Here is a 26,901-nt window from a genome sequence, read left to right on the forward strand (position 1 = left end):
TGAAAAAGGTGGGGGGGAGGGGGGGCATTTTTTTTTCCTCTCCTTTTTATTTGCGTACAATTTTTATTTGCAAAAATATTACCAATAATTTCATTTACAAAAATGATTTAAGAGGATTGCATAAATGTAAGCAACCATTTTATTTTTCATTGGGCCACCTGTTTCACAAATTGCTCCTAAGCAGCTGCTGCTGCTAGCCAAAATAAGCAGAGCAACTTTGAAAAAAAAGGGGGGCCTCAAAATAAGCAGCAACTACTTATTGAAAAAAATGATATGTGGCTCCACAAATTTCTTTCCCTCCTTTTTTATTTGCCTCCAATATTTTATCCTAAATTTTCTCTAAAAATTATTATGAATGATTTCATCTAAATATAAAAATTAAGACAATTTCTTTAAAGATAAGCAACAAAATTAAATATCCATGGGCCACCAGCTACATAATTTTTTTTAAGATAATTTCTTTAAAGATAAGTAGCAAAATTAAATATCCATGGGGCCACTGGCTACATAAATTGCTCCTAAAATTATTGAGGAGTGACTGCTAGCAAAAAAAGCTAAGCAGGCCCATGGGGACCTCCCTTTAATCTTTGATTCTTAGCCAAAAATATTTTAGCCTAAAGCTCGTACTCCCATACTAAAAATGACTTTGTAGATGAAGATCCCTCCATTAAAACAAACTCTTAGTCAAAACGATTTCAGTCCAAAGCTTGTATTCCCATACTAAAAATGACTTTGTAGATGAAGATCTCTCCATTAAAATAAACTCTCAGCGAAAAAGATTTCAACCTAAAACTCGTACTATCATACTAAAAATGACTTTATAGATGAAGATCCCTCCTTTAATAAACTCTTAATTAAGAAGATTTCAGCTTAATGCTCTACTCTCATAGTACAAATGATTTTGTAGATAAAGATCCTCCATCAAAATTTCTTTAATTATATTTAGAAATAAGAAACAAAATGAAAAAAGAAAAAGGAAAAAACCTACCCAATGGGGCTTTCAAACTTTAGGTCCCGACTTCAAACATGCGTATTTACTTACTTATCCGGAAAAAATTCATTGCATCTGATGCTGCTACCGAAGATTTAGCATTTAAAGACATCCATACCTAGACTGGATCCGCGCTACTATTAGAAGGACCCTTCGTATTATGTCTGTAGTTTCAATTTAATATTCGAGGTTCTTGTTGTCAACGTTTAGGCTGGGTTTACGGTAAGATGATGTGATCAGCTCATCTGCTTTACTAGCCAAGTTCAATTGAAAATTTGGATTGAAATGGGTGATGTGATGAAGCATCCATATATTCCAGAGGAGCTTCAGCTTCCTGGCTATGTTCCCATTTTCTTCACCCGAGCTTACATTGTGGGTGTCTATGCGGCTGCCTCTTCTTTGCTTGTTTTATTCACTTGGATTTTATCAGGTATGATTTTTTCTTCCCTTAACTTTAACTTGAGAAGTTTTATTAGCTATATCGATTATGAAAATACTTATTTGTTTCCACAACATGGAAAATCAATGCGCTTTTTAAAACCCAAAATAGCTCTAAACAGTTTGAAGATTACCCAGAAATTTTCCACACACAGAAATCGATACAAACTGTAGAGATCTGTATGCATGTTGTACATTTTGATTACTACTAACTTTTGTGCCCAAGCGAGTTCTGATGTTGATCTCTATTGGGAACCGTTTTGGTTTTATTGATTTTAATTTTAATAATTTTGTAATGTACCAGCAAAGCCAGTAGGCATCCTGGGTGTGTGGGACTCTTTTCTGAGATAAATGAGACTTCTTCACTTTATTTTATTGTAGATCGATCAAATTCTTTGCTATCTCGTGAACCGATTCTTGCCAATCTACGGATAACATGAGATCCTCGAAGTTTAAGTTTTGTAGTCATTGGAGTATGTGATATGCACAATCCTGTTGTACTCCGAGGCTTAGCTTCTTAGTATAGGTCTTGACCCCCATATCTTCATGTGCCTCTTGATATCTCTGAAAATAGTGTATGCCGTAATGTAGGCATTATGGGACTTTGGCCTTATGAAACATGTATTCAGATAAGTATCTTTGATCTGGTGAGGTTTGGTGCTCAAGGGTTCATGTGTACATAAATCTGAATTAACTGAATATATGCTAACTTATGGGATTTAGCTCTAAGGGTTCATGTGTACATAAATCTGAAATAACTGAATATGTGCTAACTTATGGGATTTAGCTCTAGCTATACATCAATGTGCATAGGTAAGGTGTTCATATTGCCCGTTATATTCAAACGGGTCAGTTCTAACAATTATAAGTGGGACAAAAATTTACACATAAAAAATAACTACCATCACATATATCGTAGGGCACATCATGGCATAAGCATTCATGTTTAACACTTCCATCTGTATTTATACATGTAACTGTCTTTACATGTGGTTAAATGAATCTCATAGTTTTCTATCTCGTACTCTTTTTGATGCCTTATATATCTTCAATTTTCAATTGCCTATCCCCACAAATTTATTTTGACATATATAATACATAAATCCACCACGTGGCATGTGCTAAAACCTTTTAGAAACTGCAGTGTGCCCTGTTCTCAACCTGCGGGACCACCAAGAACTCTGTGCTTAGTCTGTCTGCTTCTAAGATTTACGCATAAAAAATAAACACCATCACATATATGATATATCGTAGGGCACATCATGGCATAAGCATTCATGTTTGACACTTCCATCTGTATTTATACATGTAACTGTCTTTACGTGTGGTTAAATGCATCTCATACTCTTTTTGATGCCTTATATATCTTCAATTTTCAATTGCCTATCCTTACAAATTTAGTTTGACATGTATAATACATAAATCCACCACGTGGCATGTGCTAAAACCTTTTGGAAACTGCAGTGTGCCCTGTTCTCAACCTGCAGGACCACCAAGAACTCTGTGCTTAGTCTGTATGCTTCTAATGTGTAATGAAATGTTTTGCTAACAATCCAAATGCTAAACCGGGATTATTGTGATGTGAATTGAAATGTTTCTGTGCAATCTCAGCTGCACAGAAACTCTCTAGCAGTTGGGTATGCAAAGGCCAGGCAATCTCAGTTACCTAATTTGGAAAGAATCCAATAGTTTCACCTTTGGTTACTCAGAAAGAGAGTTTGCTCTACCGGATTGGACATTGTCTTAAAAATAAAAAAACCCTTATGGTTCTCCAGTTCATACTTGTCAGTGATTAGGTCAAGTTAAATCATTCTACAGTAGGCTGACTGAAGAAAACCAGAGAAGTTCTTTGTGGACATGATTTGTACTTTATTCACATTTTTGCAATTCTGTAAAGTTTTTATGCTGGGCAATGCCCAAGGCATCTAGTTTTTTTTTTTTTTTTTTGGCATACTGAACATTATAGTAGGCAGACTTGGAATGGGTGTTAATTTAGTGATCAGATTTACAAGAATGAACAGAAAAATGATAATGCACAGTAACAGGAAACAACACACACAACTAGAAGTGTACACAACACAAGTCTACCCTGGGAAAACCTCCCTCTTGGAGGAAAAACCCAGCATTAAGTGTCCCTGATTTGATTGATGTAAATCCAGTAACAATTACAGCATTATCCTGCCTTAGGGCATAAATATAAAGACTTAGCTGATAAGGAATGGTGAACTTGTTGTCTGAATCAGAACTCGGCAGGTATATGATGATGCTCCAGTCTGAACCAGATTTGTAATCCCTTCACCAATAGTTGCAGACCTTCTAAGATATTCGCTGACCTTTAATGGTGATGCATTGACCTTCCAAGGTGGTTCGCTGACCTTCAGAAGTGGTTCGCTTGCCTTCAATGAGGATTTGCTAACCTCCAGAATGAGTGGGCAGATCTTGCAGAGCTAACTTCACATTGATGATGAAAAACTGAGTGATGAATGCATACAAATGAATCTCTATTTATATGTGGCGTGGAGACCAATTCAAGTCGGCTTCACCTTAAGTTTTGTGCCAAGACTTAATTACAATTATAGGGCTTACACGTTACCTTATGTCTTGCCCTATTTTGGCGTCCTAATAATGATTAAGTTATATTGCAAGGGGAGCGCACCTATTTAGGGCCACACGTTACATGAAGGGGTGTGTCCCTACGTTTGGTGAGCTTAATGCATTTGGGCCCAGCCCTATAAGGATTTGGATGTTGCCTTAAGGCAATCCGAATCCATTTGTTTTCCTAACCTAGTTACAAAATCAACAATGGGGTGGCCTATTTTAGACTTTGATTTAGATTTGGTAAAAGTCTTTGTAAAAACGTGGGAAAAGAAAACATCATATACGACAAATTTAGTCAATCCTGCTCTGGCTCCTACAGTCTTGTCCAGATTCACACAGACTTGGCAGAGATTTGCTTATATTAGCAAGTCAAACCAATTTGGCCCATATTGTCTGACTCTGACTTCTGAGTAGTGACCAAGAATCTTCAAATTTCTCTACTCATACAATAAATTAGCTCCTTTTCAGTTTTCAGGGTGAGCTTCCTCAATATTCAAGATACTGATAGCTGTACAAATAAGATTGCTCCTCGCTCCCCAACCTCTCCACCTGAAGTTTTTGTGGTTAAACCTTTTTTGAAGCTATTTGCTCAACCGGTTTTACCATTGGAAGTTTAGCATCTCACTTCGTGACTAAATTAACATGAATTTTTTTACACAGCTTGTACTTGCTTGGAGCCAACTAGAGGCAAAATACTCACCTCACATTCTTATGGAACATTTTTACATTATAGTAATGTAACAAATGGCACAGCTATTTGGAATTGTCAATATTTGCCCCTCTTAACATCTTGTCTTGAAAGTTCATTAGTTTCAGATGATAGATGGTATCATAAAGAGCAGTTTGATTCTCAGATATTATGACATCCTATCAAGGCCGTCCTTGAGGCTAGAGGTAGCATTAATGCCTGTCATTATTTAGATTCTAGCAAATTTGCTAATGCCTTGGCACTTATATGAAGGAGGAATGGAGATGAATTCAGTCTTTGCCTATGCCATTTGAAGTGGCACGAATCGTAATCTTTTTAAAGTAGAACTAAAGATTCTCAGAGTTACTTTGTATTCATATATAGACACTTTTAGATGGGGAGAATCTACTTTAGGAAAGTAATGAGGATCAGGAAAGTTCCAATTCCCTTACTGATTAACTGAATTTTTTATTTTGTAATAGATTTTGCAATCAAATATGTTTAGCCTTTTGTCAAAGGCTTCTATGTCAGCTGTCTCTGGGACAATTTTCACATCAGATATGATCCAATGAGAAGTTGATATGAATTTTATGTTGCTGCATTCACAGAGGATTTCTATCATATTCTTCTATCATGTGCCTATCCTCTAATGTAGTTGAAGCTTAATGAATGGATGGGTGTTAATATGTCAACCTTAGACACTGCTTGAGTTGGTTACTAATCAAATCATGAATCCAGTTTAGTCTGATATGCAGTAACATTTTGTGGGCAGTAGCTCAACCTTTATCTGTTGGCAAAAAATCAGGAATTTTGTTCTGGGAAAGTTTCATCCTCAGTTTTACTTTGTTATTGATAGAATATGGAATTTTTTTTCAAAATCTATTAATATGCAATATCACGCTTGCAAAATTGGCCTCTGCCACATAATAGAAGAGGCTTTGGGTTCTTCTCATGTAGGTCCAAGGTTGAACTCTCATCGGGCTGGGTTTAACCGGCGGCTGGGTTGTTTGAGTCCGCTCAGTTGTCCATTGAGGTACTCTCGCCTTAGCTGGCCCTCTCTATACCCCAAAACTTGACAAAAAGTAAGACTGAGACAAGGTGTGGTTGGGTCGCTGGGTTATCTCATGATATCAAAAAAAAAAATTGACCTCTTCCACATTTGGAGCAACAAATTCTGTACTTGTGGAAATTGTCTCAAGGACTTTGCATGATTTGCCATGGTCAGTTTCTCAGTTGGATGGTTTGTGATGCATAGTCATTGCCATTGATTACATCTTTTGTCAAGCTGAATTCTGGTGGAGCATTTCTTGAAAATTGAGGTGTCAGAAGGGAGAGGGGGAAGTATTAGAAATGCTAAAGAAAAGGTATATTTGACATGTATAGCTAGAAGCATGATAAATGCTGAAGTGAAGGTATTTTTGGCATGCTGAGTTAACTCTGGGTTGCATTAATACCTATATTGGGAGTCAAATGTTATGGAAGGTGATTTTATTATTGTGCAACCTCTGCACCTTAGATTATTGACCACTGAGATAACAACTCTTAAGCAGCTTTTTTCTGAATCTTGAACTTTTGTAAGGTCAAGCATCGAGTCGATAATAGCAGTTTCTTGACTTGATCAGGAAGACTCAGCCAGATCAAGTAGATTCCAAGTATGTAGTTTGTTACCCTTCCAAAATGTGACATGGCACTAACATGATATGTGGTATGCTTTGGATTCTGGTAAAGTGTTTTGGAAGTAGGGATATCTAATGGTAGGTTGTTTCAGGGAAGGAAACAAAAATTTAAAGAAGGCCAATACTCTCATTCATTTTTCAATGCATCAACCAACCTCATTTCTGTCCATTACATTCATTGAATCTTTTCTGCCATTCATACAAAAGTCAAAATATTCATTTGTGAAATTGTTTACATTGACAAGATGCGAAATTATAGGGGTATATAAAGAATTATCCATAGTGGGTTTCTGGAAGTGTAAACATGTGATGGTGGGCTTTATTTGTTAAAACTTGCAAACAACTTATAAAGTTGCTTAATAAATGAGAGTGGACGCACCACCTATTTGGTTGGGAAAACGGCACACTTACACTAAAGGCAACGAGGATATTCAATCCACTTTTCAGCAGAAGTTTACCTATCTCAAGCAGAAACTTGTAACAATTTCATCTCTTTGGGAAGGAAATAATGAGAAGTCATAGTCAAGAGTGTAATTATCTTGTAATTGTGTTTCTGAGTCACTAAGCTAGAGTTAGTTTACCAATCACACAACTACCTTTGTAACATTGTCATTGTATGCCATACTCCTGTATTGCAAGCTTGCATTGCATGTACTATTTTTCATTTTGCATATTTGTCTTCGTAGATGCTAATAAGAGTATACAGGATGTACAATTTGGCAATCCCTTTCATGTGTTTGCCTAGTATATCATCTTGTATCATTGTATTTCTGCTGGAACCCATATGGCAAGAATCGTGGTAGCCAATTTATAAAAAGTGAAATATTAGAGCTTCAAAAATATCTGAAATACAGTTGAGGAATAAAATAGGAAAAACAAGAAAAAACAAAACATTGAATTGTTTTAAAAGCAGACATCCAAAAGCAGTGTACAACTAATTATCTTCATATAGAGTTTTCAATTTAGGGTAATAGAAGCTAAAATACGACGTTGATTAAGATTTAAGAAAGAAAAAGCAAACATCTTCTAAGCAGTGCACATATAATTAACTTCATGTAGAGTTTTGCATTTATGGTAATAGAAGCTAAAAGTTGAAGTTGACTAAGATTTAAGAAAGACCAATTCAACCTGTAACTATTCTTAAGCCATTCCTCTTAACTATGAGGCCAAAAAGAAACATGAAAGAAAATGGATTTATGCTACTTAGAGGTTTTTGGTCAGGATAGTAAGAATGAATGGCATGAGCCAGGTTTATGTAACCCTAATATACACCCCAATACATGTAAAATGAGAGGTAACCATCCTCATTAGAAGTATATGGAGAGCTTGGGAAACTTTCAAGCTACATCTTTGGTGGAAGGGGCACTAGTTTTGCATTGGTTTGTTGTCATGACCCTAACGTGAGAAGCAGATGCAACATGAAGGGAAAATTGTCTTGATGCAAGACTACGCGATTTTCCAACCAGAAGTCCAGACCAGCGATCAGCCACTGTCTACCATGAACAAAGGAATGAAGTAATAACAAAATCGATAAGAGACTAGTTAAGGAAAGATCAAATTGAGAAGGTGGGATTGGTTGAGAGCCAAAAGGTGTGAAGACAAATAATAAGTATTACAAGCACTTGTCCCTTTGGAAGAGACGTGCCTCTTCAAGACAGAAGAAGGTATAAATAAAAATGATTGGCCTCCAAAAGCAGCATTGAACATCAGCAGATAGAATCAATTATCTCCGTGGAACAAGACAGATAGTTTGCAGTCCAGATGTGGAAGCAGCAGACTTATAACTATTTCAGACCTATATAACTATGTCTACTAATACTTGCATCTTGTGGTATAAATCTGCCTATGCGTTATTGTTAATGTTTATCTCAATCTATATATACATATTTTATGACTGGCTATTAAATGTATGTGTCTGCAATAATTCTGTGTGAAACCTCCATCATGTATGGAAGGAAGGACGTGTAGAAAAGAGGGGAATTAGAAGGTTGCCATCTAAGTAGGCCACCCTAGGGATGTCTGTGTTGCCTGCCCCTAGGGCCAAGAGGGCAAAGATCCACTCTTGGGCTTAGATTGGACAATCAAGAAATCCCCACTACGATCCTCTCTCTGACTCTAAAACGATGACTATTGTCATTAGGGGGATGAGACATAGATGGGGAAAGCAGGTACAAGCACCCTACTAAGTAGGCCACCCCGGTGGATGTCCATGTTGCCTGCCCACCAAGGCCAAGATGGTGAGTGTCCACTCTTGGGCTTAGTGTGGAGATTGCATCGGGCAGACCTATCATGTCTCTTCCTCCAAAACCCTAATGTGCTTGAAAAATATTATGGATATTATATGAATATTATGTGTTATTGCCTAGCCCTAATAATTGGATCACTTCCTTAGTAAAGATGTAAGCCTAACCCTAACTTGTTGCAAATGTGATTCTAGGGCAAATTTTGAAGGGGCCATTACATTTGTGTTTTAACAACCAAACTTTCTAGGGGTATTCAATATTAATATATTATTAAAAAAATGGAAAGCCTTAGCTGAAAGACAAATGGTTTTCTGCCCTGTGTACTTATTGGAAGAGTCACTATACTTTTAAAACATTTAGACATTACACTTATTAACAAAGTGATAGGATAGAGCAGTGCTGTTGAAGATCATATGTAGCCTTGTTGATAAAGAGTGTAAACATGTCTCTCTAAAGCCCAAGATTTGGTTCCCAATGGCTTCGTTAACAAGCTTGGTATTGGATCCTCTTGCCCATAGTGGTGATGCCTTTCATGGAAAATCAATATGCACTTCCTCCAATGGAAGCTTGCACATGCAATCATAGTGCATTACCCATGTCACCACTCTTGTTACCAATATTACTTGTGGAAAGTGCATTGTAAACTCTATACTTGTCCCAAAATGGCTTAGGTGATCTGGAAAACTCTAACAAAACCCAATAGAGCAGTCTTCGTGCTCTTTCAAGGATTTTTCCTAGTTTCAAATTAGAGTATTTACATGTGCCTATGCTTTGGTGCATAGCTTGTTCACAAAGAGAGATTGTCAAGTACCTTTTTAGGCATCGTCGGGAAACCAAATTGGTGTGGTCATGGCTAAGAGTTGTCTTAGTGGAGGATGTCACTTCTTGGGGAGTAGGTTTTTTGGCCTTTTGGATTTGCTTTATTCATACGCCTAGGAATGAAAGTTCTATTTGCTTTTAATACAACATATGTCATAATTTTTAACCAACCTAGATCTAGGGCCTAGGGTGCTAGGCTCTAAATTGCTGGAAATTAGTTGTGTCATAAGTGACAACAATTGATTACCAAAAATGGAGAACAAAGATAATTGCATAACTTTATTTAGAGTAGTCGGATACTCCTATATCCCTCCTTGGGCACACGTATCCCCGTATCCGAAACGGTTTGGATACATGTCGGAAACCGTACCCATGTGTGCCCAAAAACCTTTATTTTCCAATTGTGCCGAATACTATGTGATTTGATTTTTTTAAAATTTGACGTAAATCTTCCAAAATATAAACAAAACTACACCAAATGAAAGAGCCAAATGAACTGTTTTCCTATTTCAGCAACCCATTTTTTGGGTTATCTTCCAATGCAACTCTGCTATTTTTGCATATTGTAAATTTTCAAATTAACTTATAATTATTTATGTAGCAATTATGTGTCTATATTGCTTTTGAAGTAATGAAAATCTCCTCTAATAATTTAGAAAATTGTGCTAACTATGTGTATGTATTTTTTATGAATGTTGCATCCAGCTGTATCCATATTGGGTTGCCCCAGAGGAACATTGAATTAGTATGTAGCATGCATTACCATTGGGTCTTGCCTCATGTAAGATGAGTGGATTCGTTTAATGCTTGTGAGAGTTTCCTATGTGACCATTATGATGAAAATCCTTATCATAATACCTATACTCGAGGAAATAATGATGGACCTCCTCCATTCTCCCATGCTATGCAAAACTTTATTTTTAGCAGCATGGAGAAAAGTAGACAGATTGATTCATATCTAGAGTTCAAATAGTCAGGATGGAGGGGGAGCTGGTTTGTCTCAACATATCAAAGAGCCTTTAAACAATTGTCTTACTTGAGGTGATAACTGATAAGTAATTGTCATGAGATGGAAGTTGGAGACAAAACTATTTACTGCACAGTTTATGATGTTTGGCTGGGTCTAGATTCTATTGTTAGTGATGTGTGGCCCCACACCTTGTTTGTATTTGAGGCATATTAAACCAACAATTGTACTCAAAGGTTCAATGGACATGCTGATAGGTTTGAGAAGAAATTGCAGAAATTGAAAGAAGGATGTTTTGTTTGTAATTGTACCATGAGAGTTGTGCATGTGAAGAGAGACATGCAAGATCCATGAAATAATGATATCATCAATGTTGGAGAAAAACGACAACTGAAATAAGATTTCCCTATAAATAAAAAATTATCTTTGTACAATACATAATGAGGGGAAGCGATTGGATTTCTAGGAATTTTGTGTTGACATTGTTTGAAGAGGCTACTCTTATTTCCATAGGATTACATACATATTGTCTTACATAAATGTATGTTGTTGGAACGAGAATGCAGGGGAGGTGTAGATTTGACAATCTTTGAATTTGTGACACCACTGTGAATGCAAGACCTTGAAGATTTATGATTTTGATGGAATTTTTGTTCTATTGATAGTGAGATCTTGTGCTTTATGGATTGTTTGTGCCCAATCCATTTTTAGGGAGATTTATCATTAGGCACCACAAAAGATTGGAGCAATTGGAGCATGTTGTGGGTCATGTGTGTCCCAAGTAGTTCTGGAATTCAATGACAACAAAGGGTGGTGGATCGGGGGGCTTGATCTCATTTTTGTAGATGGCAACAATGACTTTGTGAAGTGCACCATTGACTAGTTTAGTTTCAACCCACAAATTCGAATTTAGTATAACTTGCTGGCTAGTGCTCACCAACACGTTCGCCTCTAGTTGTCCATCATTCAAACTGGAATTTACCCTACCATTTGTTTGCTTGCCAATCTATATGTAATAGGTGTGGCCATTGGTTTCAACAAGCATTTACTATATATTGCAACCAAGTCATTTGTTGCAAGCAAATGTATTTATGAACAAAATGTATCTTGTTCAATAGCAAAAAGGCAAATATTGGTGCATAGCATGAGGAATTGCCAATTAGTTTTGCCTCAACATTCCTTATAATTGAAAGGAGGTTGTAGATTTTGATTAATCAAAATAAATGGAATTTCAAAAAGAAACAACTTACTCGATACATATAAAAGAATTTATCTAAGTAAATGGAAAAGTAAAGTTTGTGTTTTGATCTCACCAACTTATCAAAATTTGGTATCAATGGTAAATGCTAAATAGTTAAAGAGATTTAGTTACCCAAATTGAAGGAGAAAACACACCTACACTTAATAATGAGTTTAATGACATATGTTAAAAGCGGCATCCCATGGCCAAGATTGCTTTGTAAAATCTACAGACAATGTTTATTCAATGGTAGTGTCATGACCCCATTCGAATGCTAAATTTCTAGAACCAAACAAATAAGAGAAAGCTCCTTGTATTATCTTTATAGAATATTAATAGCCAATACAACATGAGACATCAGCAACTATGCCACACTTGATTAGCCATGGGAGCCGTTCACCATGGATGAGAAAGATGAGTAAATAAGTATTCAGATTCTCCATTCATAAGATAACGAGGAAATTGAAAATAGTGTTTGTATTCAAGGCGAGGTTCAAACAAATATCATATCTTGCGTCGGAATAACATTTAAGATATTGATGTCGAATCGGGAGCACTGATCGAGCGTCATGGCCGGTAAGAATAACATACAAGACAGCTTCTATGCCGACACTGGAGTTATTGTCAAGTAGCCTATTGAATGAAGAATTTCCCATATCGATGTCTTGCTAAAGGCATTTGATTATATCACATATAGTATCCTAATAAACAGTTGAGGATAATCTGCGTATACAAAGAGGGATTAGTTATATTGACAATGGGCATTATCTGTCTTAATTGAAAATAATCATTATGCTTACGATATGAAAGGGTACCATTAATGACAACAAGAAGCAACGGTTTGGAAGAAATAGCGGACATGTCCCTTAGAGCCACCTCATCACATTATATATAAAGACAATCAAAATCATTTTAGAGGGGGTGGAAGGGAATTCGTGGGAAATGCTATTCCAGATTCCAGTTTAGAAGAAGCCAAAGGAAACTAGATGGGAAGGCCTAGTAACGTGCACAGTGAGATTCAAGGCTATTCGTATCGGTCCAGCATTATAAACTCAGAATAATATTATGCCCAGATCCCAACGACAGTAATTGTTGTACTTGTTATATATACCAGAACGGATGATAGCCATCCATATTGTAATTGACAACATCGATTTGATTCATTACAAATATATGTAGTTTATCTGATCAATGAGCCATTCTGCGTCTAATACGGATTGACAACGATACCCTACAGTATAAACTTAATTGTACAAATCATAAACGGCTGGTGGTTTAACCATTACCAACTATTATATATATATATATATATATATATTTGCATTCTTATTTCCAAATATCTAAGCTTATTGTGAGAACTGGTCGGTAATTGACCCATACCCCCTTTACTGCCTGACAAGGGACATTACAGGTAGACCTTTTAATTTCGCAAGAACTGGGTAGCCCCTCTATAAATTGCAGTGTGCTGGGTAAAATTTTTAACGTGACTGGTGGTGCTGGTGCGACATGCCCTCTGGTACCACGTGGGCTAGGGGAGACTAGACCTTTCGTGCCTACCACAGGAAGCTGTGTCCAATTGAGCTAGGCCCCCAACCCAATGGTAGATCTTTTAATGGTGTCCATTCAAACACATTTATAGATGTACTTCTCTAAGTGCATTAAGGGAATGCCTATTGGCATAAATATAGAATTTTTTTATTTGAGAGACGAAGGTGCATGTCCAACAACATGAATGAAACCCAAATCGTTTATCAACTATTAAGTTGGCCACATGTCACAGAAGGAATTGAAAGACCTAGTACAACTTGACATTACAAACCATAAGCTTTAAAGCAGACAACTCATTACATTACATTAAGAGCTATGGTATTTCTATAAACGTGTTATCCTCATTGATAAACTTTCATCAAAGCTGGAGTGGCTCACTAGTGGATGTAAGCAAAGGAAGATGATAACAAACACACATTTAAATGCTTGAGATGCTGCAATATTGGTCCAAACTATGAAATATAATAATTTTAAAATAGCAAACATGACTCAATTTAAAATGTCATCTTGCCAAGATTTCACCTTTTACCCACCATGTAGATTGTGACTTTTTCCCCAAGAGAAGATAAAGTAATTAAATAATCCTTTATAATTAAAAGGGAGATAAAAAAGGGATATTATGATCCTTTGGTTAAAAGAGAGATTAATAATGAATATCTATAATAACTGTTATAAAATTGAAAGAATAATTATTTATTTAAATAATAATTAAAAGGAAACCTATTTGAAAGGGTGTGATGGTTTGGAAACCAAGGGGGCATGGAGATTACTCAAGGAAGAAGAAGGTGGCTTGGTGGACTATGGGCTTGGAGAAGGGGGCACGCAATGTGTGCCCAACTCGAGGTACAACAAACACTTGAGATTGTCTTGGTTAGGGTGGTTGTGCATGTTGAGTAATTACTTTGGAGTCTGGAGCATTTTGTATGCATGTCAAGTAATTACTCTGGAGCATGCTGCGTTGATGCTTGGGAAGCATCTATGTTGGCTCTGAATAAGAATTGGTTCCTCCTAGATGTGCCGTAGCTATGAGGGCCATGGCCATTGAAATCTTCTTAGATTGAGAATGACCGTTCCAAGTTCAAGATTCAAACTAGTATTGGGAACCCTTGATGATAGAAGATATTGAGAATATAATATACGAATTTGGTGATAATATGATTGATTTATGTGGTTGTGGTATTCAATTTACCATGTTAGATATATTCTTTAGAGTTCTTATAAATTATCACATGTATAGTATGCAATGTTGCCTATATCTATTTTGGTTAATATTATGTTAACTCTAGAATTAACCATTATATTTATTCCGCTGCAAATATTAGTTAACTCTAGGAGAAAGAGTAACATTACATTATAGCTCATAATGAGAAAAAATTGCTAGTGATGTTGCTTTTGCAAAGATAAGGAGCATGGTGATGTTGGATTTGTGAACAAACTAATAAGAAAGATGCACCAACCAATTCAGCCCTGCAGTGCAAAGATAAGAGAATTAGAGGGAACATGATTTGACCCCAAACATAGCAAACATGACTCAATTAAAAAAATGTCATACTGCCAGAATTCTACCATTTACCCAACATGTGGCCTCCCATACATTTCATAGCTTCTATCAAGGGAAATTCCTATAGGTTGCATTTGAATTAAAAAAATCATACCAATGATGGATTCGTGAACAAACTAATAAGAAAGATGCACTAGCCAAAACAGCATTGCAGTGTAATGATATGAAAATTAGAGGAAGCACGATTCGTCCATAATACTTTATTCACTAGGATGCCACTAGTTGCACATACAGATCTTTCAATAAAGCATACAACATGGAAGGATTCTTTTTTACTTTTCCAATCAAGTGATCAAGTGCTTACTTCTAACATGCTTGGATACCCAAAATTATCTTCCTGTGAAATTACTTTTTCTTCCACTTTCGGTAGCCATTACAGATTTTTTTTCTAGGGTATTAAATAGACTTTCAATTTAAGGCAACCTACCAAAAAAACACAACTGAATATTTCTGGTTGCCTTCATCACAAAGCAACTGTCTTAAAAAAAAAAAAAATGTACAAAAAAATTATGTCTAAATAACCTTATAAAAGCACCTAAAATAATGACAAACTTTGCACCTAGGAACATCCTAAACTAGCCCCTAAAAATATGACAAAAAGATTTCTAATAGCCGAAATTTCTAGCACCCAGTATAGGAGAAAAAATATCTACTCTGCACATTCACTTCCACTGCTGTGCATTTTTTTTGTTGCATTCTGCTACTGCACCTGGTTTTTCTGTGTTCTTTGCTGTTCCCAGCAACATCATCTGAGCAACAAAAAATTAACACCCCCTCTTTGTGAAGAAGGTGTTCTTTATCAACCCCAACATCTTTTAGTGTTTCATACTTACCTTTTGACGAGGGCTTTGTCAGAGCGTCAGCGACTTGTTCACTTGTAGTGAAAACCTCAACAAATTAACTCCTACTTTATTAGAGAATCCTTTGGCTTAGAATAAGAGTCTCATCAAGTTCAACTGTCTCTTTTTGAGAGAATCTTTTGGCAATACATTTGTCTTGGTTCCCCTCAATACTTTTTTTAGTTGTATGCATGGAATCAATCAATGATTCCATAATAGGTTTAGAAAGTGTCTTCATAAAGATAGTACACTACTCCAGCTTAGTATCTTGCTGGACCTATTTGACTAGATCAACAAGTAGCTTATGAAGGTCACCATCTTGTTCTCCTTTAGCCAAAACTTAACCAGGTTCAAGGCTGCGTTTTCTAATAAATCACTTGCTAGCCACCAAACTGAGTGATACACTGCAGATCTGTCATGCAAGAAACTGAAAAAAGACTCTTTCTCAAACTTGGAAAATACAATAGAGCTCTAGCTGAATAATATCACCTGAAGGCATGTGGAAGAAGACACTCCTTGTCCCAGTTATAGGATATGTGGCATCATCAAGTTCTACTTGTATGCCAACCTTTTTGCTCTTGAAGTCTTCTGAAAGCCTTCTTATTGAAGGTCATGATGCTTAGTTGTCTACATACCACCCTACATCAAAATTAGAGTTAATGGGTAAGCATGACACCATGGAGAAAGTTGTCTTAAGTTTGGATGCTAACTCATCTGCTTCAAATAAAGTTTCTGCACTTCTTGCAAACTCCTATCATTGCTGTTTGAAATTTATCTTGTCAAGACACTAAGATGCATACTGGCCCATATTGTCGCACTTGAAACACTTTATGTGACTCTTAAGTCTTTTTCCACCTAATCTAAATAAATTGATTCTTCCTCCTTGCCCTTTTGAACCCTTTGGCTTACCACTTTTCCTCATCTTCTTGATGAGGGCTAAGTTACTAACTCTTTTTGTTCTAGCTGAAATATTCTCCATTTTGGTCTCTTCTTGGATAAAATCATTTTGGGAACCTTCTCATAAGCACAAACACCCCAAACAAATAGTCCCAACATAGAGAAAACCCATCTAAAGCTGTGGGTACCAACTCATCTTCCTCCACCTTAAACCCATTTGCTGCAAGCTAATAATGATGTTTTGTGATCTTCACTAAAAAGGCGGCTACTGTGTTTGAGTCACTTGTACGTGGCTGTCATGTCCCCTCTGCTCAAGGGGAATAATATTCTTATTAATAATATAATAAATGTGATTTTAAACACTACAATAATAATATTAAATATTAAATAATAAAATAACAAAACAAAGCAAATAAGGCATAATTTTTAATTTGGGTGCTAATATTTTGGCCCTTATGACCTATCCCCAAACATATATATAGGGAGATGCTATTTGGAGCATCTGATTTTGGAATTTTTGGAGCAAGACCTTGCAAATTTAGTTACCAGTGCACAAAGTACCAAAACCCTGATCGCACAATTGAGTCAGGAAGAAACCCCTGCCTCTTTTTTCTGAGAAAATCCAAATCAGGGTTTGCAATTGGATTTACACTCAATATTTATCCATTTTACAGGTGGTGCAGTGGTCTTGAAAGGAGTTTTGGGTCTTATCAAGGCAATGCCTCTACTGACCTTCATTGGCAAGTACATCTAGAGTTTGACAGAACAATCAAGATCCAGAAATCAGCTACAGTACTTTAATCTACAGCAGAAGTCACCAGACCTAGCAAATCAGCTACAGAAAAATTACCAGGGACAAGTGAGTTAACCTTTCAAGGTGGTGGCATAATTTCAATCCACAGCAACAGCCCTAGGGCAAGGTTCAATAGGCTGCAAACATACAGTGCAAACCTAGCAGCATCAGGTGAGTTCTGGGACGGAATACGTTTAGCAGACCTGTAACTAACTTTGAGCGATCTACACCTATAGGCAGTCAAAGTTGAGGGTTTCACATCCCAACTCCCTCCGCCAGAATAGAACTATCCCTAGTGGAGGACCAGCCGGATGCAATCTCCAAGCACCCCTGTAAGTTGTTTCACCTTAGATCTGAAGTGGAGTCAAGTTTCTGGGTACCCACCCTGAGTTGTAATGGCACTTGTAAAATTTATGATGGAGTTGATTGGAGTTTTCTTTTCAATGTCTTTTTGAAATTCAGCTTTTGATCAGATTATAAACTATGTTGCATCTGCTCCTCAATCCTAAGTTAATGGTAGTCCTGCAGGTTAATTCCAAAGTTCCCCTGGTGTTAGTCAAGGTTACCCAATTTCCATGAATCTTTTCATCTCGATGGTGGAAGCCCTCAACCCAAGCATCTTAGTGGCATTAGAGAGAGATATGGAAAGGTCTTCTTTTGTTGACAGATTTGAGATTTAAAGCTGTGTTCTCAATATCTTTTTTTAGATGACCCATTTTTCTTGGTGTTGGCTAAGGAGGTGACGAGAAATTAAGCAAATTCTCACTTCCTATTCGCTAGCATTGAGCTAATTCTTAAGTGCTAATAAGTAAATTCGATTGTAGCCCAAGACCAAACAGATGTTGGAAAAAAGTCTAGGTTTTGAAATTGGTAACTGTTGTGATGTCTTCACACATCGCCCCATTGCAAATGGGGACCCCCACTTTTTTCTGCTTTCTAGGATAGTAGTTAGAGTCTTGGCTATTAACCTTTGCATTGGAGAGGTATAGTTGGTCAAGAGGCTGGGAATTAGGAGGATAGCCCTTCCTGTGAGGGGTAGAATGAAGTGATGCGAGATGAGTGAGGGGTGGTAAGAATGGTCGTGAACTCGATTGGTCAAGGCCTACAATGGCAAAATGGTGAAGAGGAGAGGTCAAATTGAGCATAGAGAGAAAGAGGTTTGATGGAGGAACCCTTAAGATCAAGCATAATCAACAATGCGGGTGTTTTCCTCATCATCTGGGTGACTTAAATATATTTCAGTAAGAGGTGAGATCCAAGAGCAAAATTTGACTAAGTATGCTAAAATTTCCATTGCTCCCTAGTTGGAGCGAATTTTGCTTCCATTGCCCTCTTTCAGGAGCGAAACCCTTCTCTAGGCCTTTCAAGTCACTAGAATCACCTCTAATCATCATAAGATGTCTCAATTTGGGCAAGAAATGCAATGAATGATCAATGATCTTGAATTGAGATGGCTGAGGATGCAACTTCCTTTGCTCCCTGGTTGGAGCGAAATCCTCTTCCGTTGCCCTTACTTGAGAGCGATGTGCATTTCTTGAGCATATTTGATGGAGATAAGTGAGTTTTGAAGCCTCTAGCATCATTTTGATTACGGAAAAAGTGAAGTTTATCACGATTTTAAACCAAGGAATGAAGGGAGATTGTTACTTAGGGTCACTTCCATTGCTCCGTAGTTGGAGTGAAAAACACTTCCATTGCCCTCCTTTCAGAGTGAATTTCCCTTCCATTGCCTTAGGTTGAGAGCGAAATCACATTCAAGGTAGGTATTGAGGTCTCTTGATGTATGAAAGCTAAACCCTAGGGTGCAAGTTAGTAAGACCGAGCTAGAAGGTAAGTTTAAAGTCACTTCCATTGCTCAAGATTGAGGGTGAAAATTATTTCCATTGCTCCCTAGTTGGAGCGAAATCCACTTCCTTTGCCCTTGGTTGAGAGCGAATTTGCTTCTAGAGCCCTACATGAGCATAATGCAATGCATTTGAGTTGGTAGAATGAAGGTTGATGAGTAAAAAGGAGATAAACTTCAACTTGGAGTCATTTCCATTGCTCCTCCTTCAGAGGGATTTTCACTTCCATTGCTCCCCTTTGGGAGCGAAATTGATTCTAGAGCCTTCTTTGGGGTCAATTTGACATGTTTTCATGTATAGGTGGCTAAAAGACTTGAGGTTTGAGTCAATGAAATAAAGGTAAGTGGATGAGATTGAATTAAGTTTCAACTTGGAGTCATTTCCATTGCTCCTCCTTTGGAGCGATTTTTACTTCCATTGCTCCTCATTGGGAGCGAAAATGTCTTCCTTTGCCTGAATTTGAGAGTGAAGTTGATCTTGAGCCTAACTTAAGGTTGGATTGATGCCTCCTTCTCTTGCATAGATACCTAAGCTTGAGTCGATGAAGGGCAAAATTTGATCAAGTGAGAGAATTTCCATTGCTCCTCATTAGGAGCGAATTTTATTTCTATTGCCTCTATCTTGGAGCGAAATCATCTACAAGACATTTGGTGAAGAGAATTTGACAACTCTTGCGTATGAAGACTTAAATTCAAGAGACGAATTGATGAATGGAGAGCAAAAATTTGGCTGTGTCAAAAAATTTCCATTGCTCCTCCTTTGGAGCGATTTTTACTTCCATTGCTCCTCATTGGGAGCGAATTCTACTTCCATTGCTTGTGTTTGAGAGCGAATTTGCCCAAGGCACCACGACTAGCAATTCAAACACATTTTTGGCGCCAAAACCATAATTTGAATTCAAAAGGGAAAATCTTTTTAATTGGTGAGTCGGCCCTATAAGCAATAAATATTATTTTTAATTTTCTAAACTAGGTCGGCCTTCATCTTAAGAAACATGTCTTTTGCCCTAGAGCTCCTATATAAGGGGACTTAAAATCATCATTTAGTCACTAATTCAAAGTGACTTCCTCTCTAATAAGCGAATTTCAGAAGCAGATAGCAAATTTCATCAGCAAGATTGGTGACTTTAATCAGCACCAGAGGTGAATTTAATCATTAAGAATGCAGAGTCAATGATCAAGGAGGGCAAACTTTATCATTCTAAAGCAAAATTCATCAAAGAGAGCAGCGAATCCACTCAGTGAGGAGGATAATCATCAGCAGTATAACAGTGAATCTGTCCTAAGTGAAGCGAAAATCACTTCCTTCGCCACTTTGGAGGAGCGAATTTCCCTTTGGCTCATTGAAAGAGATGCATAGGCCAGATTTTGCTAAGTGTTGAAAAACTTCCATTGCTCCCTGATTGGAGCAAATTGTATTTTGCTCCTCATTAGGAGCAATTGCTCCGACTTCCATTGCCTATCCTTAGGAGCAACATCCTCTCTAAATGCACTCATCAAACCTGCAACACAGAAAATCAGAGACTATGTCAAATTACGAGGGTGTATAAAGGTTAGATGTCATGTGAGTTGATATCATATTTGTTTTTGTTTTGCAGATATGATAGGATGGCGATATAGATTGTAAAGCAAAAGAAGAAAGAGAGCAAGATCTACATCACCATGCAAAGGGAAAGCTTCATCAGCAAACACAAGAGAATCAAGATATTCAAAAGATTTCATAAAAAGGAGAAGTCATACAATCACCTCAAAGCAGCTATGACATCAAGGGTTCATTCCAAGGCAGTCTCATGATCCAAAACTAAGAGGAAGTCAACATCTACACCTTGCACCTCTGTGATTGAGACATTCAAGAGGATAGTTTCAGAAGAGTTAATCAAATTTAGAAGATTATCATCATCACCACATTGAGCAAACTGAATAATGTTGAGTATCAAGAGATATTGCTCGATATTCATTCATGATGATCTACCAAGTCTACAAGTGCAAGTTGAGGTGGCGTCCTAGTCACCACTTCACTAATCAGAGAAGTTCCACCTCAGCATGTCTCGATTCACTGAACCAAGCTCACTCGTGGGAGCACAAACTTTAATGTACCTACCCCCATTGTCAATTGGTTGAATATTCTAAAGATGACATGTGTCAAATCATTGTAATTATTTCATTGGCAAAAATAAAGTTTGTTGTAACAAACCCTAATTAGGGTTTCATTGTAAAATGAGCTCTCTATATAAAGCTCAAGCTCTCCATTTGTAAAGGTTAATAGGAGAATAGTTAAAGAGTCAATAGAAAATAGTTAGTAGTTCAATAGCAGATAGTAGCTAGAGTAGAGTAGGAGGAGAAGGCAAAAATTGTTGCCAAAGTTGTAAATAAACTTCCTTTTCATTGAAGATATGGTGGAATGTGTTGTTTGTTTACAAAGTGCATGGTTTCTTGTTGGATCTTCATGTTAGATAATGATAATTAGATGGATGAAAGAAGTTGTGAATGATTAATGATGAAATTCGTTTGTCCACACCACTAGCTTCTTGATGATTGTAAGGGTGCCTTGCATGGTCAATTGGAATTCTTAATGAGCTTAACTTCAATTGCTATTCACACTTTGATATGCATTGCCTTGATGGTGTCTTTGTTGTTAATAGTGATTTGAACATCATGTACCTACCTTAGGAGATCGCACTAAGCTTTGTAAAGTTGTTCGTTGATGGCGAAGCAAAGCTTAGTTGAATTTCATTCAATCGTTCATTGTCTCTTGCATTCTTAGGAGTAGCATAGTCTTCCTAAACCCTACATCTTTAGAATCTAAGTTCCAACGATTCAAGCATTCAACAATTCAATGTAAGTCCCCTTGTGATTCTATCATAATTACATCGACCATTGAGCTTATCCACATGTCATGGCCCGACATTGAAGAACCTTGGAGTTATCTCAAGTGATCCTTATGCGAATCTTCAGCATTTGATAGACTTTGATCAAGAGAGGATAAGATACTTTTGGGTATTTTATTATGTGTTTGCATGTGCATAAAAAACACACATCAACAGTAACCTTCCAAGCAAATGCTTTGGTATATGTGTATTCACAGAATCTTGTAGGAACAAACTACGAATGGAGGTGCTTGCTAAAGTTAGAAAGAGAATTACATTCTGGTGAGGTTAGTGGTTAATTTTGGCTGGAAGATTGATTATGATCCAATTAGCTTTGCAAGTGATCCCTACTTATATGCCTTTAGTCATGGATGCCCTGATGGCCTTCTTAAAATCTCCCAACCAAACCTTCAAAAAAGTTCTTTAGCAAGGAGCCTGGATAATTACATATTACCCTTTATGAAATTGTCTAAAGTTTTCCAAGCTATTGTTTTGCTGGGGCTGGCTGCAAGGACCTTGTTGCTCAAAATCCAGCTCTAGGAGCTAAACTGATCTAGAGATTATTATCAGTAACCTCTTGCTTATTCAGCTAACAAATAAAAATAAAGTATTTGGGAAGTTTATCTATTGAACAGCTGTATTTTGCTGGATATTTATCTCTTGGTTCAAGTTTGAGGAACTTTATCAACATCAACACAAAGCTGGTCTCACAAAATCTAAACTAGGAGGTGGGTGATCGAATGTGAGCCCATTTATGGGAAAATTCCTGGATTTGTTTTCCATTTTCCACCTCCTTATCCTTTTAGAGAGCCTCTGGAAACTGAAAGAAGTTGCCTGACCCTGTTGAGGTTATTCTCTATGTGACTGCTGGATTCCTATTGACAATGTATCTGGTCCATGTTGGAAAGCTTCGGAAGGTATTCAAGTTCAGCATGCCTCAGGAACTTCAACTAATTGATATCCTGAAGCAAACACTCCTCACATTAACCCACAATTTAGATATTCTTAAATTGATGGTTTTGGGAAGTACACCGTAAAACACAGATGGTTGCTGTCATTAGGTGTTTTGACCACCTGAAGGTTCAGGGAGAAGATTCTGGTCCAATTTGTGCATTCCAAAACAGCATTTTTTGGGTGGCTGCCATGACAAATATATAAAGTATGAAATGAGCCTTTAATGGGCTCAACTGTTTTGCTACATAAAAATGAAGTGGAAAGTGCCTGTCATCTTCTTTTTTGTGAGTTTGCCTAGAAAATATGGTGTTGGGTGATGAAGAGACTTAACCTTTGTTGAATTATTCCTCACTTCTTGTGGCTTTTCTTACAATCCTTGTCATTCCACGGCAGGAATAGCCAAGTGGAAGCCTTATGCCATGGTCTGGCAACCATCATCTTGTGGAGCATCTTGCTAGAGCTTAATAGCAATTTTTTTTAAAACAGTAGCCTTTCATAATGAAAAGTGTCAAGAGGATTGAAACAGTGGCACCAGATGAGGTCTCAATGCAGGCTAAAAGAAGGCTACCAAACTAAGGAACAAGAGACTAAGTATCTTCAATAGAACTGGCCACTTCCTCCCTGGCACCTGTTAACAAGTCAAGATGCCCTGTGAAGTTTAAACTGTTTGGTCAAAAAAATCCCCTCTTCAAGGAATGTATGGTATTTTAGGTGCAGAATGCTTCATGAGAAAGTCGAAAGGGGCATTTGCATCTGTTTTGGCAAGTTTCATTCCCTTAGGTTTAAACAATGAAGCTGATTCAACTTCTGGAATGTCAATGCATTGAAATTGGAGAAGTTTGCTATTAGCCATTGAGACCATGATTAGAAACTATGATTAAAGGTAGCACTTCAAGTTGGCATATAGAGAGCTTCTTTAAAAGAGGGTGAAGTTGAGCTTTGAAGTTCAGGTCTCACATTTAAACATTGCTATGAAGACGACAATAAATCAGTTGACTTAAAATAGAAAGGAGAAAGAAACCCAAAGATAGAGGAAAAAAGAAAGAAAAATGAGAAAGACATCTAAAGTGAGATGAATAAAGCTAACAAGTTAGACACAGATACAAATGAGGAATCAGAAACTTGCCAACATTTGTGAAAAGAAAATTTACAGAGCTTAACTGCAATTTTAATTTAAAAAAATGGCATGGTGTTGGGATGTTTGAGGGATTTTTACACTTCCACTGACCATCCTAGGAATGGCAGTGCATCTCAGTCACACCCTGCAGAGTGGAATGCCCATAGAGACGTTTCCTGGTTTGCAGGGATTGCAGGTCTACTCCTAGGATGTCTCCATTCCCCAGTATGTAGGTTTTATCGCGGAGATGCATCCCCTGGGAACACTGATTTCAAGAAAGCCCTTATTTGTTGGTACTTCTTTAAAGTTTAAACAACTCTGTTTCCAATAAGATTCTTTTGTTTGAATGTTGTGTTTAGTAATCTCCTTAGACATTTTGGCTCTGAAAGGTATTTTATTATGGGTAAAAAATGCATATACTGAAATGTTACAGTTTTAATCTTTCTTAAATATTTGACTGTGAGGAATTTAAATGTGTGAATATGGGTGTTTGTGTGACTTAATATCAAGAAATGCTTAAAATTTGGGCTTTACCCTCCAGGAAGATGCTCGAAGATCACTACAATTAACAGAGTTCTGATGTGCTGGTGGGCATTTACTGGCTTAACACATATTATTCTGGAAGGGTATTTTGTTTTTTCTCCAGATTTTTACAAGCTCAAGTCTCCTGTTTACTTGGCTGAAGTTTGTAAGTTCTCACCTATTTGGTGTATATATTTTTTATTTGTTTGCTAAAAAAATGCATTGCGCTGTCTTTAAGTTGAGCTATTTTTGAGATTTTATTTTCTGATCTAGTTGTCTGCCTCTGATAAAATTAATAGGGAAAGAGTATAGCAAGGGTGATTCAAGATATGTAGCAAGGGATTCTGCTGTAGTTACAGTAGAAGGAATTACTGCTGTGTTAGTTGGTCCTGCAAGCCTTCTCGCTGTGTAAGTACAATAAAAAAACTTGGGACATTTTTGTGGCGCTCTAATGTGAATGATTTGTAAAATGGCATTTGGGATTCACTGTAAAGTTCACATGGTCAACTATGTAATGTGGCATACGGTTCACATCCCTTTTTGTGATTTGAAAAAAATAATTTTACCTTATTTGAGTGCCTTTGTTGCTAATCCAAAACCTTTTGCATGCTTTTCTGCAATTCAAGAGTAGGGCATTTCCTTTGGCATTGAATTTACGATCGATCAGATATTTTAAATTTTAATGTATGAATAAGAGAAATCAACAGCCAGTGGTTGAAACCTTTTAGCAAAATAAGAATTATGGCAAGTATAGAATTTTGCTAATGACATTTTGGCCACAGGTATGCCATAGGAGCAAGGAAGCCATACAGTCACCTAATTCAGTTTGCGGCTTCTTTGAGCCAACTTTATGGTGATGTAGTGTATTTTGTCACAGCATATCTGGAAGGGGACAATTTCTCTGCCAGCGGACATTATTATTGGACTTATTATGTTCTGGCAAACAGCTTTTGGGTGGTAATACCCATGTTTATTGCAGTATCATGCTGGAAAAAAATAACTCGGGCATTTTCAAGTGAGAAAACAAAAAAAATCTAGTTTTTGTGTTCCATCTAGAGCATTGATGGTGCTACATTATTGCTGATTTTACCAAACTTTTGCATTGAGAAGGGTGAGTTAATTTAAATGACATTCTGTACCACTTACGAGTGGAATCTTATTTATTGGTCAAAAAGCATGTATACTGAGGAATTTTAAAAGTTGTCTTCCCTCTAGAAAGTCATCAATGCTGTGCCACTCCCCATTTGCTCCATGTTTTCAATGTGCAAACTGACAATTCTAGATATAATAAAATGGCAATTTAGACCTTGCAAAGATGGAACGTACGACTCTAGGACAGGATTCTGTATTAAAACTTGCTTCATCCATGGATGTTAAAGGTTTTCCTTCCACTAGACATTGTCAGTGTCACGTCACAACACAATTTTATATTTTTAATGCACAATTTGTGCCACTGGACATTGTCAGTGCAATGTGCAATTTTACAAGGTCTGTGATATTATAAAATGACAATTAGGACAAGCACGGATGGATTCCTGTATTTAAAAATAAGTAGGATAATCTCAGAATATAGATAATTATAATTATTGATATAATGTAGTGATGTATGATTAATGCTGTTCGAATGCAGGAGTCTGGGAAGGGATTCTGTATAAAAAAATTAGCAGCATAGTTTCAGAAATATAGATAATTGTAATTAATTTTATAACGTGCTGATGTATGTTTTATGATCTTAATTCTCTTCAAACCGTCATAAATATATTCAGAGGCATAACTTACAGTGGCAGCTTCTGACCCTGAAAGCAAAATTATTAAGGGCTGACATTAATTTTTTAAATATATAATTGTACATTATAATTATATAATTACGTCTTTAACTACTACGATGACAGTAAAGGGTGGAATGTGTTAAAAAAATGTTAAAGGTCTTACATATATTTAAAAATTAAAACTATAAAATAACTCTTTTAACTAAATAAAATAAAATAACTCTTACTAAATATAAAGAAAATAGTTCTTATGTAAAATAAAATAATTTTTTAATAATTAAAATAATATCAAATTAATTGTCAAGTAGAACACTAAATTGATGTAAATTATATAAGATTGTATTGTGCTTTATGTCTAGGGAAAATGATCCAGAGTTGAGCATGTTTTCAATACTTGTTATAGCATTTGTTGATTTAATTCTCAATATTTTTAATAATATTGCATCAATAGTTGCGACTTTAAAGTTGTAGGTCTTGATGATGAATACCCATAATTTAATGAAATGTATTCTTTATTTCTAGGAAACAACA

General features: G+C 36.7%; 1 protein-coding gene across 1 annotated transcript; it reads left to right on the forward strand.

The window, feature by feature from the left end:
* Positions 1-977: 977 nt before the first annotated feature.
* Positions 978-25,915, forward strand: LOC131029441 (probable 3-beta-hydroxysteroid-Delta(8),Delta(7)-isomerase). The gene is made up of 4 exons (XM_057959930.2): positions 978-1,421; positions 24,621-24,767; positions 24,901-25,009; positions 25,384-25,915. Exons 1-4 carry the CDS (start codon positions 1,277-1,279, stop codon positions 25,637-25,639), a joined length of 657 nt encoding a protein of 218 aa, XP_057815913.1. The 5' UTR covers positions 978-1,276; the 3' UTR covers positions 25,640-25,915.
* The last annotated feature ends 986 nt before the right edge of the window (positions 25,916-26,901 follow it).

Source organism: Cryptomeria japonica, chromosome 4, assembly GCF_030272615.1.
Source record: "Cryptomeria japonica chromosome 4, Sugi_1.0, whole genome shotgun sequence".
In the NCBI taxonomy this organism is placed as follows: domain Eukaryota; kingdom Viridiplantae; phylum Streptophyta; class Pinopsida; order Cupressales; family Cupressaceae; genus Cryptomeria; species Cryptomeria japonica.

What these genes read in the sequence shown, in the direction of transcription:
- LOC131029441 (XM_057959930.2), top strand. Translation starts at nt 1,277, where the DNA reads ATGGGTGATGTGATGAAGCATCCATATATTCCAGAGGAGCTTCAGCTT. An exon ending in ATTCACTTGGATTTTATCAG is followed by an intron (nt 1,422 to 24,620) that starts GTATGATTTTTT and finishes TTTACCCTCCAG; the next exon opens with GAAGATGCTCGAAGATCACT. An exon ending in TGTTTACTTGGCTGAAGTTT is followed by an intron (nt 24,768 to 24,900) that starts GTAAGTTCTCAC and finishes TAAAATTAATAG; the next exon opens with GGAAAGAGTATAGCAAGGGT.